A 19706-nucleotide genomic window follows, 5' to 3' on the forward strand; every position below is an offset into this window, starting at 1 on the left:
AATTTATTAAGATACACTACCATTCAAAAGTTTGGGGTCTGTTTGATTTTTCTGTAAGTTTTTCATGTTCTATAAACTGCTTTCATTACAAACATTTGGTAAAACGGTAATATTTAAAATATGATTATAATTTAAAATAACTAATTTTGTATTTGAATATGTATTTTAGAAAGTCATTTATTCATGTGATGGCAAAGCTGAATTTTCAGAATCATTACTCCAGTCTTCAGTGTCACATTATTTTAATAAGAAATCTTCTGCTGTATATATTTTCGGGAAACCATTGATATTAATTTAAAACCCCAAACTTTTGAAGGGCATTGCATGTAGAAATTAACATATTTAACCTTGCAATATTTTACCACAAAGTTTGATTTTTTTTACTCAAGATTTAGTTTTCAATGCCTCCATCCCGTTGTAAGCCTGTATGTACAAGTTATTTAGACATAAAGTCTTGTTTAGTTGACCTTGTGCACTTATTTGAGATGCTGAAATGATATTTTTATCTTTTTGTTTATTTCTCTCTCAAAGATACAGTCACACACTAGATCACATAATGTGCCATTAGTATGAAGTCTTGGCCCTCAGTATTGTAGGTCAGAACTGATGTCATTTTAATATGGCACAAATCCGTAGGCTATCATTGACCAAGCAGTACTTTCTTTCCAAGTTTACATGAGCAAGTCCAACTTTAATAGCCCAACTCTAAACTGCCAAACAATCATGGGTTTAGTGATGGATTTAGTCTATTATTACTTGCAGGATTGTAATTTGTCTTTAGAAGCAGTTGACTATTCTTATATGGACGGCACATGAAAATAAGTCGTTGTGACATCTACACTTTGGAATTTAGGGTCACACCAAACTAGATGATCCACCAAACAGGAGCATGATTACTGCTGCCCTCTTGTGGTCTGACTGTTCTGTAACCAGAGCCGGCCCATCAGTCTTATTATGGAAACTATGTTGGAAATGTAGAGCGATGCTCCAAAATGATCCAGTAAATCAGTCCTTGAGTCTCAGTGTTAAGGGTCGCTTTTCTTCTTTGATTTGCATTGAAATACAAGCCAGGCTGTCTTGTTACATTAAGGTCTTGAATGTTAAATGGCCAGTGCTGAATAAAACATGAATTGGTAAGAGGTTTCCTGGAGTGATGATACTTGAACCGTCTGGTTGGTTTGCTTTTGTTTTTTATTTGGTGGCCGCTAATCAATGTCGTTCAAGTGTAAAGTGTCAAAATAGATGCATTTGTTCATATTCAATTGAGCATATAAAAAAATAGGCAGTTTTCCACTTTGCAGGATATGTTGACTACAAAAACACTAGAATGGGGATTCAGTCCAATACCAATGGCACCAGTGTATCACTTCTGAAATTTAATTGGTGACTCTTGACACATGGTGTTTAAATGCATTGTTTTGCAGAGGTCAAACTCCAGAAACAGCTGAGCTGAAGTTCCTGCAGAAAGCACAAATGCTTGAAACATATGGCGTGGATCCTCATCCGTGCAAGGTTAGACAACTCTATTTGACGCATTTACAGCTTGCATTCAAAATCTATTGTGTAAAAGTTTCCAAGTGCCTTTTATAATGACAGAATCAAGAAACACAGAAAAGATTCCAATTTGAGTCTCTAGAAGCCAGCTAGTCTTTTTATGTTGTTTTATGACTTCATATTAAAAAATATATATATTTTGTTTAATAACTTAGTTTCTGGTGAGAGATCAAATCACCAAAAGTTACAGTTAAGACAATAATTATGTTACAAAGGATTTATATTTCAAATAATATACTGTTCTTTTGCTGTTTACAGTGTCCATCAAATTTTAAGCAGCACAAGTGTTTTCACCACTGATAGTAAGAAATGAAATCTTTGAGCAGCAAATCAGAATATTAGAATGATTTCTAAAAGATGATGTAATCTTGAAGGCTGAAAATCCAGCTTTGCCGTCACAGGAATAAATTACATTATAATATATATTAAAACAGAAACTGTTATCTCAAAATGTAATGATACAGTGCACTATTTCTGGGTCTTTGTTGAAATAAATGGAGCCTTATTGAGCATAAGAGACTTCTTTCAGAAACATAAAAATTCATGCTGCTGCAAACTTTTGATATGAATGCTTATAGCAACAGAGTTTCTTTAGTTCATGAATTTATAGTCCGTAGTTTTATATATTGCCATGTATAAAACCAATGATATATGTTTTGCTATTGTTAATTTCATTACATCTTTGCATATATTCTGCAGATTTATAGAAAATGAATGGGGAAATTGTAGCTTGAAACAAGGCCATTAAAATAGTCTACTAAGAAACTTACTCCCTACAGTGAGTTTTTTTATTGTCTCCAGTTTGTGAAAGTAAAAGTCCAAAACTGCTAATTTTGCTGCTGAACATTAGATCAAGTAAACCTGAAAACAAAGTTTTGAAGGTTCAGTTATGATGACTTCTATCTTGTGCTGTATTGAGTCTTCTTGCTCAATTTCTGCTTGTTGAGAAATGAAGGTGATGTGGTCCTCCTCTGTTGTTGTTCATCCCAGGATGTATCTGGTAACCCGGCTTTCCTCGCCTTCACCCCGTTCGGTTTTGTCGTGCTTCAAGGGAACAAAAGAGTCCATTTCCTCAAGTGGTGAGTGACTAATACTTGCCTCTTTTCCCTACTGAACTTCTATTGACGTCTTCGGGGTTGAGTAAACACAGACATGCATACACGCATGCATCGTGAAGCTGAAAATAATGAGTCATTCTTGCCTAGCGACGGGCTCTGGGTATACAAGTCACAGCTGGTTTTATTAGATTGTATTATACGTTTCCAGCCAAAAGGGCCAGACCATCTGTCTCTTTCTGAGCAGTTAGAGCAGACAGGTGTCCAATTATCCTTCACCAGCTCTCCATCCAGAGGGCATGTTTAAAGTCATCTGGACACAACAAGTCCGTGAGGTCTGGCCATACAAACAGAAGAGAAATGCATAAATACTGAGCCATTGTGCTGCCTGTCCTTTGTTTCAGTATCTCTGGGTTTTGTTATATGTGGTTCAATCTGTAGTGCATGTTCAATTCACACTTAAAGTAAGAGTGAAGAAAGAGTGCAATTGTGCAATCTATGTGTATATTTGTGAAACATAATATGGCAATTTATAGTTTTTCATGACACGATGGCTTGTTCATTGTAATTAAAATGAAATCATGTAATTCAGTTTGTAAACATTTTTTCAACTAATTTGTTTGATTTAATGCATTTGTAATGAGACATATATGTATTTGTGCATATATGTATTAAAGAGTGTATGTATGTATGTATGTACAGTACAGACCAAAAGTTTGGACACACCTTCTCATTCAAAGAGTTTTCTTTATTTTCATGACTATGAAAATTGTAGATTCACACTGAAAGCATCAAAACTATGAAATAACACATGTGGGATTATACACATAACAAAAAAGTGTGAAACAACTGAAAATATGTCATATTCTAGGTTCTTCAATGTAGCCACCTTTTGCTTTGATTACTGCTTTGCACACTCTTGGCATTCTCTTGATGAGCTTCAAGAGGTAGTCACCTGAAATGGTCTTCCAACAGTCTTGAAGGAGTTCCCCGAGAGATGCTTAGCACTTGTTGGCCCTTTTGCCTTCTGTCTGCGGTCCAGCTCACCCCTAAACCATCTCGATTGGGTTCAGGTCCTTCTTGGTCAAATAGCCCTTGATGCCTTCAGTGTGACTCTACAATTTTCATAGTCATGAAAATAAAGAAAAATCTTTGAATGAGAAGGTGTGTCCAAACTTTTGGTCTGTACTGTATATATTAGGGCTGGGCAAGTTAACGTGTTATTATCGCGTTTTTTTATTATGAAAGTCCGCTGCTCACTGGCTCTGAATACACACACAGACAAATCATGGGTCACAGGAGGGGATGCTCCCGATCAAATTATTTAGGCTGAGCATCAACATTCACAAACCACCGTCCACTGTTATTTTTAACAGAAAACAATGCAACAAGCTCGTAATCATGACTTTATAAGTTGGAAATAGGAAGTTTCCAATAGCACACAAAGACAGCAGAGAAGCACTTGCTCAGCACATTGGAGTGCATTGTTTTGTTAACTTTGTGGTTTATTAGTTGGAGTCGTATGGGATGTGGTAACACACGGCCCTCTCACAATATATTGCTGTACACATCTATTGCGTTTGCCGCTAAGAAATATTCATGCAATCATGCAGCACGTATCAGAAGATCTGCACTCTGGTGCGGTTAGCGCTCACACTCACTGATCTATTAACTGAACCGTGCTCTTGCGCACCTCTTTCAACTGAGCCAAGGACTGCTAAACGGAGCGATCACACTAGTCAAACGAACCAGGCTTTGGGGGTCAAACACGCCCCGGCACGGTTAAGATTGCCTATTGTGAGCACACCCTAATTATTGTCCCGCATCCTGCACACACGAGGCTCTACCCGCACATCAAGTTGTCCCGCACCACTCTCTGTTGCGATGGGTCCCGCGATCGTGCAGGTCTCTAATCGGAAGATGCCTGTTAAAGCTGACTGAGCATAACTTGTTTTCCTATAACTAACTATAAAATATTTTCTATGAAAATGTTAATGTCCTGGCAGTGACAAATGGCTTGTTTTATATTTAATTTAATTACAATATGTTATACATTGAGATTTAGGCTTCAATAAATATTTTAACTGCTACTTTATAAAAGGAACACTGCTGTAAAAAGCATGAAGCCCATATTTATGATACATTATAAGGGTATTATTAAGGCATTATAATGAATGCATAAAGCATTATATATAAAAAAAGAAACCTTATAATTTGATGTATCATCTCATGGATATTCATAAGAACAGTTTTAATATATTATAATATTTACTTATTTGTGGTTATAGCTTTTAAGAGTATGATGATTTATAACTCAATGAACATGTTAAAAACAACTTTTACAATGGATTATACTTCTCATAGTTATAATGTATTATAAGTCTCATTTCTTGCCATTTTTCTGATGCTACTTTACTTAAAGGTGTCAAAGACCCCTTATAAGTAGTATTAATAATAACATTTTTATTTTTCTCTCAAACAGACATAAGATCAGATATCAGATCAGACGAATGTGTGTCAGATCATATATAATGTTTAGACAGCTGTTGATAAGTAACTCTGTAACTACATATCAACTAGCGGTCATTAGAGTATTAGTATGTCTGCTACTGTAAATATATGCTAACACTTTATATATATATGCAAAGTTGCTTATAGTTGATTGATTAAGGGGATAATCAAAATAACATGTAACCATATAAAACATTGCATTTTTTTCATTTGGAGTATTAAGCTCACATCAATTAATTAACATTAGCTCCACAGAAACACTCAAATAACACTCAGCATCTAGCCACTCACAAGCTGTAGTAAGATACTGTGCAGATCCTAAATAAACAATGTCAAGATATGATACAGTCCATTGTTCTGTAAATGAAGTAGATTTAATATGGTGTTCATTGTGTGTTATAAATAATCATACTCTTAAGCTTAACCACAAAAACGTAAGTATTATGATGTATTATTGTTGTTATAATTATTCATGAGTTAATATAACATATCATAAGGATTTTATAATGCCTTAAGAATACCCTTATAATGTATTATAAATACGGGCTTCATAGAAAGTGTTACCGAAGCACATTTTGTTTAAAGTGTTTCCAAACCAAATGTTATTACACTTTTGTTTATATAGTAATTATAACTCAAGGCATTGATGTTTGAGTACAAAACCACCACTGGCTCTGCACCCCTTTACCTAAATTCATTACTTCAGACTTATGTGCCCTCTAGAAGCTTGCGTTCTGCAAGTGAACGTCGCTTGATTGTGCCATCCCAAAGAAGCACAAAGTCACTTTTACAGACTTTTAAATTAAATGTTCCCTCCTGGTGGAATGACCTGGCCAACTCATCTTCAAGAATCGGCTAAAAACACTCACTCACTATACTAATTCTATTATATATATATATATATATATATATATATATATATATACACACACATACATACATACATATATATATATATATATACACATACATACATACATACATATATATATATATATATATATATATATATATACACATACATACATACATACATACATATATATATCATTTATTTCTTTATATACAATTATTTGTATACAATTATACATAATACTACATATGTATGAACTACATATATTTACTTTCTATTACATTTGTGTGAGTGTATTCTAAATTTATATACATTATAATATCTTAATATATGCCGCCTTCTTCCATTTGAACAGGGATGAGGTGACCAAACTGAAGTTTGAGGGAAAGACATTCCATATATATGCAAATCAGAAGGAGGTGAGAACACTAAATATGGCAACACTTCTGAAGTCAAAGATAATTACAATATACCAAATTGTCTTATGATTATGACACGATTTGTGAAACATTAATAATTTCCTTCAACGACAGTGCTGCATTAGTGCACCTTTAACGACTTATTGTTATGCACAGGACAAAAAGATCATCTTGACATACTTTGCACCAACTCCAGAGGCCTGCAAGCACCTTTGGAAATGTGGTGTTGAAAATCAAGCTTTCTACAAGTGAGTTTTTGCACTGCTCCTTCCTTAAAGATGAATATATTTGTTTGGTTAGACAGGTTTGATGCTTCTGAAAGGGCAACTGCACAATAAACAAGTTCCAGAAATAATTTGTTCCTTTTTTGCTCTACCTAATTGCAAACACTGTAATTTCATCTCTCCAGAGCATGATATTTAAGACTGGTAAATAAGCTGTCTAATAACTAACAATGCAAGACACTTCTGCAAGTGTCTGGACACCTACGTCTAGATGCTGTCGCTGTTCTACCTCACGGGGGTCATCTAATGGAACAGCCACGTGTTGAGAATGACCTTTACTGCATGAGCAATGAGAGATACATCCTGCTAGCTCCTCCAGAGGGATGTCCATGCGCATTTCAGTCACGGTTGATTGTACTTGTCCTAGGTCACACCATGGGAAGTGTTTAAAGCAAAGTGCAGCTCAAGGCAGACCGCAGTGTTTCAGGTTTTTTAAATGGAAAGCCCAGTTTCATAACATGGCGAGCCACCGCTGTTTTTGTCTCCGTTTTATGATGAACGATTTTGGCTGACTGAGGTGACATCTTTGGAACGAGAGTCTGTTTCAGTGCTCATCATGAAGAGTGGGAGAGCTCAGTCTAGGTGAAGGGAATGGTGTAAGCACTGATTTGGCAAGGCGCCTTATCAAAACTGAATCTACATGGTATTCCAAGTCTGACTGAATTCATTTTCCGCTGGGGCAATATAGAAATTTGTAGCTGTATTTAAAGTCCCCTAGAGAAGGGGAATTTGTGGCAGGTGAAGGCAGATGATAATTGAAAAGTGGGTTTTATGATTCACATAAAGGCCGTCTATGGGGAAGAAGATCCCACACCTGGTGATGAAAAGCCTGAATCAAATGTTCACCAGAGACCAGAGTCAGAACACTCAAGCTCAGCCTGGTGTTTCAGTCACTAGGAGGATTAGACGGAAAATATGTACTAGCTTTAGAAACCAAACATTTTAAACATGTCAGTGGGGTAGGTGATCGGACTTAAAATAAAAAGTACATTTCATTTAACTGTAATGTGATATAATGTTGTTTTGCTTGGAGTTCAACAAACGTATTTCTATCATGACAACTCTCGGAGGGTTTAGCATGGTAATGTACATGACAATGTTAATGTGTTTGGTCTTGGCGGAATAGATCTGCTACGCTGCTGCTGCTGCGGCAGAACAAGTACCGAGACTTGCTACTGCCAATACATCCACAACATGCTGCTGTGAGCATGTAAGAAATACTGCTGCTGCACATAACATATATGAAATAACCCCCATATGTAGCATACATGAATCACCCTGTAGCAGATCTATACAGGTGGAGCTGGGGAAGGTGGAGGCTTTCTGAAGCATGCTGCAGCTGCTACAGCAAGCACTAGCCAAGTATTTGAATGTTGAGCAGCGAGCACATTGGCTGCTGATATACAAAGAACCGATCAGCTGCGCCACATGATAATTATGTCATATTGAGTTAGACCTATCATACTGCCCCATCTAGAGTTTCATTACAGAACTTTGGATATTTATTTATTAAAGGGTTGGTTCACTTTGAAATAAAATTTTGGTATGTTTTAGCTTACATCAAAGGCATCCAAGATGTAGGTGTCTTTGTTTCCGCAGTTGTTTAAATTTTGATATTTTAGGTCAAACCGTTAGTTTGTAATTGTAATTAATTGGTTTATAATGCACCATATAATCGTTGCGATAATAATAAAAATACAACACATTACTTACTCTATTGACAGTGTGCCATTGAGTCCCTCTGTCTTTGGACGTTGCCTCCAGTTTATACATGGCAAACTAAACACAACGTGCAAAACTTTGGGGGAATTGTTTAATTTGGACTTCTCTGTGCATGCTCTTTGAGGTGGTGACCATAGACCTCCATTATATGAGTGACAGACAAGAACGGTTTGACCTAAAAATTTAAACAACTGCGGAAACAAAGACACATACACATAAAGGCCTTTGAGGTAAGCTAAAACAAACCAAAATTTAGTTTCAAAGTGAACTACCCATTTAAATACTTTTTACATAATTTAAATTCAGTAGTGTATAAAATACTTCTGAATTAAATTAATTAAATACAATTGAAAAGTAGTTAATCTCATTTAGGTAATTTTATTTTCAAAGTTTATGAATGCAAACTAAAATAGACAATTATTTATAACAATTGATGAATGTAAAGCAGTTTCTTTTGCACAGATGCCAGACAGATTCATGTAATTTTTGACTGTAAAATTTATAGTGGAAATTTAAAAGAAATTCTGAATTTTTTTTAAGTCTTACATTGTAGCTAATATACACAAACCTGTATCCACACATTAATTAAATTTAATGTTAGTTTAAAATGTCAACATTTCTTTACATAAATAACTAACATAGCAAATACTGTAATATTCTACCATAATATAGAAGTATAGAACCAAGTATAGAAACATATGTATTTCACAGATTTCTACAGTTGCAGATTAGTTTATGCTATCATATAACCAGTGGTGGACACATTTTTACTTTACTCATACTTAAGTACATTCTGTATTGAATATCTAAAAAAAAAAAAAAATTATATATATATATATATATATATACTACATTTTAAAATCTAATGTAATTCTAATGCAATAGCAGTGTCTGATTTGTGAACAAGCTTTATTAATTAGCAAATACTTTTGTTATTTTTACTCAACTAAAATCGTAAAGTGCTATTTATACTTCTACCAGAGTGATTTTTTTTTAGGGTATCTGTACTTGTACGCCAAGTACTTGTCTGTATGTATCATCTACCACTGTATATAACTCTAAATAGAGATTTATAAAATGAATCTTAAAAATAAATAAATAAATAAATAATAAAGAGTCTTAGAAAGTTTGAACATATTTAATAACAGCAGTGCCATATTTGTGCTTAAAAGAGTTAAAAGAGAAATTATTCTTAATTCAGACTGTTTAGTTTTGAAATACCGAGTTGCGTTATCCTTTTTATTTGCCTTCTAGTTTCATACAAATGTGTAAATGTGTTTTTTGTGCATGTTCCGAGCTTACTCATTCCTCTCTGCCCCTCGTCAGGCTGGAGAAGTCGAGCCAGGTTCGTACGGTGTCCAGCAGTAACCTGTTCTTCAAGGGGAGTCGTTTCCGCTACAGGTAAGTGTGGACAGACAGACACAGCACGGGTCACTGCCGATGGACTGCCACAGCCTCAGGGGTCCCTGCTCCAAAAACAGCCTGCTGTCCTCATCACGGTCACATAGAGGTGACTGCTTTGGAGCCAATGCACCACAACCTGCTGCGGATTGAGCTGTTCACACAGGCCACCTTTTAGACACAGATGTTTACTTAATAACTGCAATTGTAACAGATGAATAGAGCCATCGGGGCAATTAAACAAACAGCACGATCAATTATCATAGTGGGCTCTCAGACTCAAACACCTCATTAGGAAATTGATAACAGTTATTTTCTCACTCCTATTTAAGGAGACAGGCAGGATTTTAAGGCGTTAAAGGACTCCGCTGAGAGGTTTTGTTTAAAGAGAAGTAGTTCAGTCACAGGAGGAGAGGCAGAGATTGAGTTAAGAGAGGGGACTCAATAACGTTAATCTAATTCCTGGGCTTCATGGACTCTAGTAGCAGTGGTCACCATTCCTCACAGTCACAGGGATCACAATTCCCAGCGAAATGCCAACGGTTCGAACGTGGCTGGAAAGCATAGCTATTTTATCCTCAATGGCTGAGCTGTTTTCTTTTGGCTGGTATTAATTGATGGAGCTGGTCAAAACAGCCTCAACCTGGGTGTGAAATTAACACCTGCCACCAGCCGTATATACAGTGTGCAGGTATTTTATAGTATAATTAGGGCTGTCAGTCGATTAAAAATGTAATCTAATTACATGATGTTTCGATTAATTAATCTAATTAGTTGCTAAATAAATTTGCCTGTGAAAATGCCCACAGAAGATTATTTAAAACAATTTTTGTGTTAAATGAGAAAGCATCAAGTAGACATTAGAAATTGTAGCTTTAGAAATAAATATTTTATTTGATTAAACATAAACTTTATCACACATTTAGGCCACAACAGCCTAACAAAAACAACGGAACAGCTTTGTTACCAGCAATCATCAAAATACCTTCTATGTTCTTTTATTAGGGGCATTTTTTGCACTAACATCTTGAAATTTAGGGTATAACTGCATTTATAGAGTTGTTGTCCTGCATCATATTTGTTAACAGTCACTGTATGAAATATAAGATGATGTACAGGTCTGGGGGTGGGGCCAGTGCGTTAAAATATTTTAATTGCGTTATTTAAACTGGCAGCCCTAAATAGAATAGAATAGAATAAAAAATTTTTTTGGTTACAATATAAATACAAGGAGAATTTTATATATTTGTTTTAAATATATTTTTGATATGATATAATATAAAATAATTTAATAGAATATAATATGATATAATTTTGTTTTTGGTTACAATATGATTGCAAGGAGAATTTTAGATACTTGTTTTAGATATATTTTAGGAATTTCTGATATAATATAATACAAAATAATATAATACATACATTTTAGTTTTTGGTTGCAAATAAATAACAAGGATTGCTTTGGTCCTCTTAAAGGGGCCTTTATGTATTTTTTTAGTTACATATCTATGGGTATTTAATTTGATAAGGGAAATATTTCACTCTAGCAGGGGGAACTGGGCACGTCAGTTGTTTTTTGTTTAATTTCAGTGGAAGAGTAGCCAAAGAGGTAATGGAGCAGAGTGCAAAAATTAAACGGGAACCTCCAGAAATACACAGGTATGCATGAGTGTGGATCTGTTAACTTTCTAATTGTTCACACTGGGTCACATTATTTTGGTTTTGTCTGTTTTTTATGCATGAATGCATGCCCAGTAAGACTGATGTCTGTAGTCATAGGACATACTGTAATGTGATAAATGGGTGTGTTGATACAGTACTGAGTGTATATGTGGTCACAGGGCTGGCTTGGTGCCCAGCAGAAGCTGTCCATCCATCACGCATGGGCCGCGGCTGAGCAGTGTCCCGCGGACCCGCCGGAGAGCCGTACACATATCTATCATGGAAGGTGAGAGTCCAGTTCAACCCATTAACCTGAGTTCATCCCTACTCTGAAACCCTGACACCACAGGCAGAGTACTAAATATCACAGTACTGAATGGTTTGTAATATCATCAAAATGCTTTAGAAAACGGCCAACTTATAATACAGCAACATATAATTTAGAAAAAGAGGGAAATTTATGCCAGTATAAAGGCACTCAAAAAGTCAAGAAAACTATACCACTTCCAATGTGAGTTATTGTAGGCAATATTTTAGCATGTTTTTGTAGCTTATGTTCTAGATATTTGAGTTTACTATTACTATATTTTTTACTATGCATATATGTATGTGTGTGTGCGTACATGTGTGAGTGTATTGTTGTAACATTTATAATACATTTAATAAAATATTTATTTTTGTTTTATTTCGTTTTTTTTTTTTTTGTAAAATAATAGTTTCACTCTATTTACTATTTCTTTTTATTAAAAAAATAATGAATTATTCATTGTTGCCTTTTGTGTATTTGTGTTTTTTAAAAGTATACAGCGTGTGTGCATAATTATTATTGTTAAGTTGATCTTTCTGATCATATTTTTTCCCCAAGCACATTTTACCGATTCCAAACAGGCTGAAAAGTCAAATATTATTAAATGCCCATGAGGAATTGGTAAAATGTGCTTGGGAAAAAAATTATCAGAATATCAACTTGCATTATAATTATGCACACACTGTATATTCTATGTAAAATGTATAATAAATCAAGTAAAAAAATTATTTATAGTTAGTTTTGTATTCATATAATAAAAAATTATATAATTTTTATTTCATACATATATATTCATTGATAATATACTGTATATATATATATAGAGAGAGAGAGAGAGATTTTTTTTTTTTTACGCACACACATCCTTACCAAAGTTCACATGTTGACCGCATGCAGTAATATGAGGCTGAAGCAGCCGTCACTTAGAGAGGAGTGGAAATGCAGGTGCTCCTGTCAGTCACACCACTCTATTTCTATGCCAGATGTGTACAATCAGTACTAACACTTCCCTGTGGCACCAGCTGTGCCATCTTGTCCCACCTATCCAAGGCTTACCGTTGTTCTCTGCTCACCCCTTCATTCTGTGCCTCATCTAATGAGCCTGACTGTTAGACTAGCATCACAAGAGAGCACGGCCCTCTCTCAACATGAGTGCACTCTACATAGACAGCAGAGTTAAATCTCTGGTCACTATACCCTCTCTGTGAATCAACACAGAAAATACCATCTTAAGATGTTGTGAAGAGCTCTTGTCTGTAGTGCGATCGTCTCAGAGAGCTGGGGAGGATAAAGTCAACTACCCTGCATGTGCTGACTGTGAGTCTTAACGGAGTATTAATACCCTCCTCTGAAAATAGACAGGACCTTTCTCACCATTTAAGTCACTGGCTGTAGAAGTGAGGAGGAGGTGAGAGGCCTGGGTGGGGCAGGATTGGCCACCACTATCCTGGGTAACTACACTGCCTAATACAAGCACAGCCAAGCCTTTACCCAGCAGCCCACGGTGGAAATAGGGCACCAGTAACCGCTAAAGAAGTCCAGCAGCTGAAGACGTTTGCTTTTCAGAGATAAACATGGTGAAGTGCCTAATCCGCATCACCACCCGGGTGAACGTCCACCTGCGCATGATCAACCACTGCTATCGGGATGTAAAGGTCCGGGTGCTGAGTTTGGGGCCTCGTATGCTGGGAAAGGCCCTGGGTGTGCTGCCTCTTTACCCAGCCCTCATGGGGCAGCAGGACCAGCTGCGGGCATCACCTTTGCCCATGAATTCACCATCTTATGCAGTGCCCACCACAGCTTTAGGTAAAGTCTAATGTGTGTGCTTGATTAGGTTTTACTGAAGGTCTTTTTCAGTAAGATGTATTTTATTTCTGCTGTTGTGATGAAATTGGATTAGGTGGGTTAGAATAGAAAGAGGCAGGTAATGGAATTTCTGTTGGTGTTTGTAGCCAGTTATAAAAGCTCTTTGAGATGTGAAGTGCTTTGACTCTAAATGCATTGCATTTCTGCAAGTGCATTGCTGCTCAAACGTTTGGGGTCAGTAAGATTTTCTTTTTCTTTTGAAAGTAATTGATGCTTCTGTTGAGCAAGGATGCATTACACTGATCAACAGTGACAGTGAAGACTTTTGAGCTTTCTGTACATAAAAGAAAACTATTAAAAATACTAAGTAGCAAAAGTGTTTTCAAAAGTGATAATTAGAAATGTTTCACAAGTACTAAATCAGCATATTAGAATGATTTTTTTAAGAATCGTGATACCGAAGACAGCTTTGCATTGTAAGACTAAATTACATTTTGAAACATTAAAATAGAAAAGTTATTTTAAATTGCAATAATGTATTTCACAATATTACTATTTACTGTATGTTTGGTCAAATACATGCAGCATTGTTGAGCATATTTTTATTAAAAAACATTAAAACATCTTACCACCCCCAAACTTTTGAACAATACTGTATATTTTATTTTAAGTATTTGGGTGGCTTTTTTATAACACTGCAGTTGCAAAGAGAAGTTGGAATTACCATTGGAATTATATGCATTATCTATACATAAAAATGCACACAAACACAAACACAATCATAGTCTTGTTTGGATTGTGAACCTACATGCTAATGTTTTCTTTAAAGAGCAATTGGAGTCAATCAATGAAATGTGTGGACTGAAGATACCTCACTAAGAAAGGATTAGTAATTGACAGAATCAAAAGATTCTTTATGTGTCCTGATCATAATTAATAGCACATGTTAGAAGCTTGAAAGCTGTAGAATCATTCTTGGGAAGGGAGGCAGTCCCTTCTTAAAATATTGAATGTGAAAAAACATTGTAGTACAAAAACGCAAAAAGTGCATAAATTGCTTATTTTCTAAAGAAACACTGCCCAAAGGTGACACTAGCAGGTGAAGTTACAATAGGAGTTCTTGTCTCTCTCACTTTCCCTGAGCCCACTGAGTTTTAATAGACCCCCTAAAGCGTGCTGTGATTTGGTGGGGGGTAACTGAGAATGAATGGGGTAAGTCACATGAGAGGAGGCAATGCCTCCATTGTGATATGATTGGTAATCACTGGTTACAATCGGTTGTGATTTGTTCATGTGATAAATCCAACCTCTTGTGTTTGTCAGCCTGAGCGAACAATATACTGTAATGGTGTTAATAAGAAGGCTAATTTAAAAAAAAGTAAGTAAACAACCCACACACTTAAGTAACCAGTTGTTATTTCAAAATAAGACTTGAAATGGCATGAAAACATGATCTGTGGTAGTTTTTAGTATGTAATCAGTTTAGTGAAATTTAAAGTAAATCTCCATGCTGTAACTAGTATTCACCGAGCTTGATGACTGATGATCCAAAAAATTCAAAAGTAGTGTTAAAGTTAACTATTAAAAAGAATAGCAGAGCATAAGTTCGCAAATCAAACCTATTGTTCACAAATCAAACCTATTTCAACGAAGTGTTACTCAAACTGTTTCGCATACATGTACGAAATTCAGTAGACACAAGTAACACACCAATACCTACAAAAAAAGTCCCCCGGTGCGAAGTCCGAAACCCAACAGGAGGTTGGAAAATTTTCTCAGCAAGTTTTGTGCCGTTTTTTGCCATTTTCAGACCGTGTACTTTAACGAACTCCTCCTAGATTTAAACAGGTTAACACCAGATTTGGTAAATCTAATCTAAAGCACTTTGTGATGTTAAATTGCGAAGCTCTTGAGTTTTCGTTAAAGGGCATTAACATGACAAATTTCAATGTTTTGCCATGAAATAGGAAGTTGTTATAATTTAGACATGCAATGTCCGATGTGCCCCAAACTTCACAAGTTCATAAGAGTCCTGGCCTAAACACATCTAAAGGCCAATATACAGTTATAATCATAGCACCATCTGTTGGCTACAGGTTATGTCATGTTTTACATTAACTCAAACATACCATGTTCAATATGCACCCAACTTCATGTTTGATCAAAGTCATGGCTTGAAGACATCTATATACCAATATATAGTCATAGTGCCACCAGCTGGCAGAAGGAAATTTGGCACAAATAAATGACTTTGACATATTCCTTCTATATTTACCACTGTAAATGCATATTGCCCACAGTTCGCTGTTTTCCTAAAACCACTCCTTAAAGCCATGTGCCATGATGTGTGTGAGGGCCTTTTCAACACTGCTTGCAGCTTTAATTTAAATTGTTACTGCTTTGAGTTATTTTGGAATAAATGCAAAATTCAAACTTTTTGAGATTCATAGTTCGCTTTAGAAAATATTGATTACATTGTTAATGTAAATATATAAAATATAAAAAAATAATAATTATTCTGATAGCGTAAGTAATATTTGTTTAACCAGGAAAATGTGATTGGGACATGAATTTACCTTTGAAAAAAGACACAAAAAAAAAAAAAAACTTCCCTCCCAATTTTAGAACACACTTGATTCCTGGGTATTCATTGATCCACAATCTGCAAGTCTAAGACATACAGTGCTGTTACTAATCTTTCACAGAGTTGTCATCTTGCAAACATCACAAGAAGACAGTGAAATGCAGCTGATAAAAGAACTGTAGGCAGGGCTGGACTGGGACAAAAAATCGTCCCGGGCATTTTTGCCCAGACCGGCCCACTATATGATCATAAACACCATCCATCTTTGCACGCCCTTAATTATATGCATACCAACTCCTATTTATTAAAACCACTAATGCCATGTAATGAGTGAGTATAGGAACGAGTGAGAGTTAACAGATGAAATAAGTCAAAATTTTATATTTATTAATACAGTTGAACTATACTCCACAGCGGTGAATCCTAAAACAAGCTATAAGCGGCTCTGGCATAGCAATACCAGTGTTTCTTACAGGATTTTTGTTAAAACTATGGTGGTGTGTCCTCGGTCCTTCTAGGGGGGTTGGGGGGCATGCCCCCCCGTGAGAAAGTTTTGTGCATTTTAATGTTAAATTCATTAATCTGGTGCACTTTGAGAGTTCAAAATTCCAACCCATATTCAGTGTGCAAATTAAACAAAGAAAAATTCAAACCTCTTTTAGTTACAGTGTCTATTTACATTACACCTATACATAATAATAGTTATAATATTAATCCGATGACAGTAATAGCCATATTTTGTAAAACAAATGCACAAAAAAATAAAGATATATTTTGACACAGTTTACAGTGTCTGCTTTAAGGGCCTGGTTCTATTTTTTCACGCTATTTATCTGCACATTCCTTGCGTTTCTTCTCCATCTTTTTTTACAGATACACACTGACACTGCTGCCGCTCGCTCACTCGTTTAAAGTTGTGATTGGGCCAGCCCAGTGTCAATCAAGAAAAGAGCCAATGGGCCTCTGATCTACGTGTTTCATGGGCTGGTCTGTCAGAAAAAAAAACTAACACTGACTTTGACCAATGCATTACACCGGCACAAACCCAGCGCCGCCAATTAAGCAAAACAAAGCAAAACGAATGGGCGGCCGATGTACAAATTTTATGGGCCGTTAAAAAAAAAAAAAAAAAAGTATGAGTATGAGATATCGGCCCAAAAAGCACGTCGGCCCACCGGGCAAATGCCCGGTATGCCCAATGGCCAGTCCAGCCATGACTGTAGGAATAGTTGCAGAAATGCACAGCATAATGTATGAAGGACTGCAGCCTGATACTAAACCTGACTCCAGCTGTGAAGCATGGGGAGAGGAGGATGATAATATCAGGATAGCCATTTGCCGCGGTTCCACTGTCGAGCTTAAACCGGGCGTGCTAGTGCGTGCCAGTGCCAGTCGCGTTTCCACTGTCACTTCTGGGGCTTGATCGTGCCTCGTCAGGGCTTCCTCGGGGCCAACGGGCAGGGTTTTTTGGCCCGACGAAAACCTTGGGCCAAAGCGGGCCAGCTGGGGCTAGAGTGGGGTTCTGAACAAAGGCGGAGTTTCTCCACGTCTGGAGACCGTCGCGGATCGTTTCAGAAAGATAACAACTATAACACCAGCATTAAAGACTTTTTTAAATAAGTTGCTCAAAACTCACTTTCAGTCAGCAGTGAGTGTTTGAAATTATGTGGACTATAATCACTAAACAAGGCAGAGATATTTATAAGCGATGTAAAAGACTGTGCACGCTAAACATTAACGTTACCATAGTAAACAAGGTAAATGCAACCAGGAGAAATCAGACGTCAGCTTTTTATTCTCTACCACAATTATGTATTTATTAAGTAACATTTTATCTGTCATAAGTCTCGTCTCGAGAATTTAGCTCCGCGTAGCATATGTCATCAAAAATATGATTTTTGTTCGGGAGCTTCTATAAAAATAGAGCGTCTGCGCTGCGTATCATTTCAGAAAGCTAACAGCTATAACACCAGCATTAAAAACTTTTTTAAAGAAGTTGCTCAAAACTCACTTTCAGTCAGCAGTGAGTGTTTGAAATAACGCGATCCGATCCGATTATAATCACCATACAAGGCAGAAGTATTTATAACTGATGTAAAAGACTATGCACGCTAAACATGTTACCATAGTAAACATGGTAAATATGACCGCTTGAAGAAATCAGACGTCAGCTTCTTATTCTCTATCACAATCGTGTATTTATTTAGTAATCTATATTATCTGTCATAAGTCTCGTCTCAAGAGTTTAGCTCCACGTTGCTTATCATAAAAATATAATAATGTTTTTGTTCGGGAGCTTTTTATAAAAATAGAGATATTATCATTCATTCTAAATGTGACGTATAGGCTGCTGTGACTACAAATAAACAGAAACGGACTCGACTGAATAAGCAGGCTATTTTCATAAGCGTTAAAAATGAATAAATAAAATAGAAATAAGTGTATTTATGTGTGATTAATTTTGAGTCCTGATAAATTAATTCATTATGATCAATGTATCACTTATTCTATAGTAAAAGATTGATGCTTTTCAATTTGAATATTTAATAAAGCATGCAAACAAACGGCCACTTTTATCATGTTCGTGTGTGATCGTGCATGTTCCAGTGATTTATTTCTTATTGGTTTTCTGATAACTTCTCTTTGTTGGTGAAATGATGAGGTTGCGTGACGTTGTTCCTGAGAGGCGTGTAAAGGGCGGGTTTTAGTGATGCGCAGCGGAGCTTCAGGCTCGACTGTGGAAACCCTGCGCTATTCTGGCCTCGGTGCTACTAGCCCGAGGCTATGAGCCCCGCCCGGCCCGTTTTAAGCCCTGGCTCGCACTGGCCCTACAGTGGAAATGCAGCTATTCATCACATGAAGTTTGGTGATACAACAAGACGTAGATACAAGAAGTTGTTCACCACTGGAACTGCTTTCACAGAAGAAATTGTGCTCTCAGTCCAGACATCAATTCTATGAGAGTGTTTAACACAAAGAACCCCAGATATATTAACCAAAGAGTGAAAGATTAGTTAAATTTTTTTAGGTTTTTCCAAACTACAGTACTAGATGGAAGCTATTACTGCTAAAGAAGATTTAACAGTGAATTAATGTTCACATTTTACGGTCTGGCCTGTAAATGTTTAAACAGCATTTTCCGTATTGGCTAATACAAGTAAAGTTGATTATTTTAACTTGCTTGGAGAGCAGTGCACATTTTTTTTAATGAATTATTAATGCAGAAGTAAAGGTTAATACAAAGGCTTCACAAGCGGTTTCTTATAATCGTATGCTCATATTTCAAGTAAAACCTGAGCTGTTAAATTCCAGGGTTCCTTAAACTCCGATAAATGAGAGCCGAGTTCATCTCTATGCACTAAAGCAGATGTGCTTTTATGTGTGACCATTTTTCTCTTTGGCAGGATGTTTAATATTGCGAATGAGAGGCCTTTGGTTGAGCAGTGAAATGTCACATTGTCAAAAGATGAAATCCTAATCCCTTCACATCAGAATAGAGATGTAACATATCTGCAATGACACGCTCAAGAATCTAATGCTCAGCAAAACTT

At 36.2% G+C, this 19706-nt stretch overlaps 1 protein-coding gene across 2 annotated transcripts in view; it reads left to right on the forward strand.

Moving 5' to 3' along the window:
* LOC132101424 (FERM domain-containing protein 5) overlaps window positions 1–19706 on the forward strand; it is a 129800-nt gene that overhangs the window by 103609 nt on the left and 6485 nt on the right. For both annotated transcript variants that reach the window (XM_059506375.1, XM_059506373.1), the window contains exons 7-13: window positions 1425–1512; window positions 2545–2633; window positions 6329–6392; window positions 6549–6640; window positions 9725–9799; window positions 11387–11455; window positions 11638–11744. In XM_059506375.1, coding sequence (XP_059362358.1) covers window positions 1425–1512; window positions 2545–2633; window positions 6329–6392; window positions 6549–6640; window positions 9725–9799; window positions 11387–11455; window positions 11638–11744 — 584 coding nt within the window. The remainder of the gene's footprint in view (window positions 1–1424; window positions 1513–2544; window positions 2634–6328; window positions 6393–6548; window positions 6641–9724; window positions 9800–11386; window positions 11456–11637; window positions 11745–19706) is intronic.

The sequence above is a fragment of the Carassius carassius genome, chromosome 23 (genome assembly GCF_963082965.1).
Source record: "Carassius carassius chromosome 23, fCarCar2.1, whole genome shotgun sequence".
In the NCBI taxonomy this organism is placed as follows: Eukaryota; Metazoa; Chordata; class Actinopteri; order Cypriniformes; family Cyprinidae; genus Carassius; species Carassius carassius.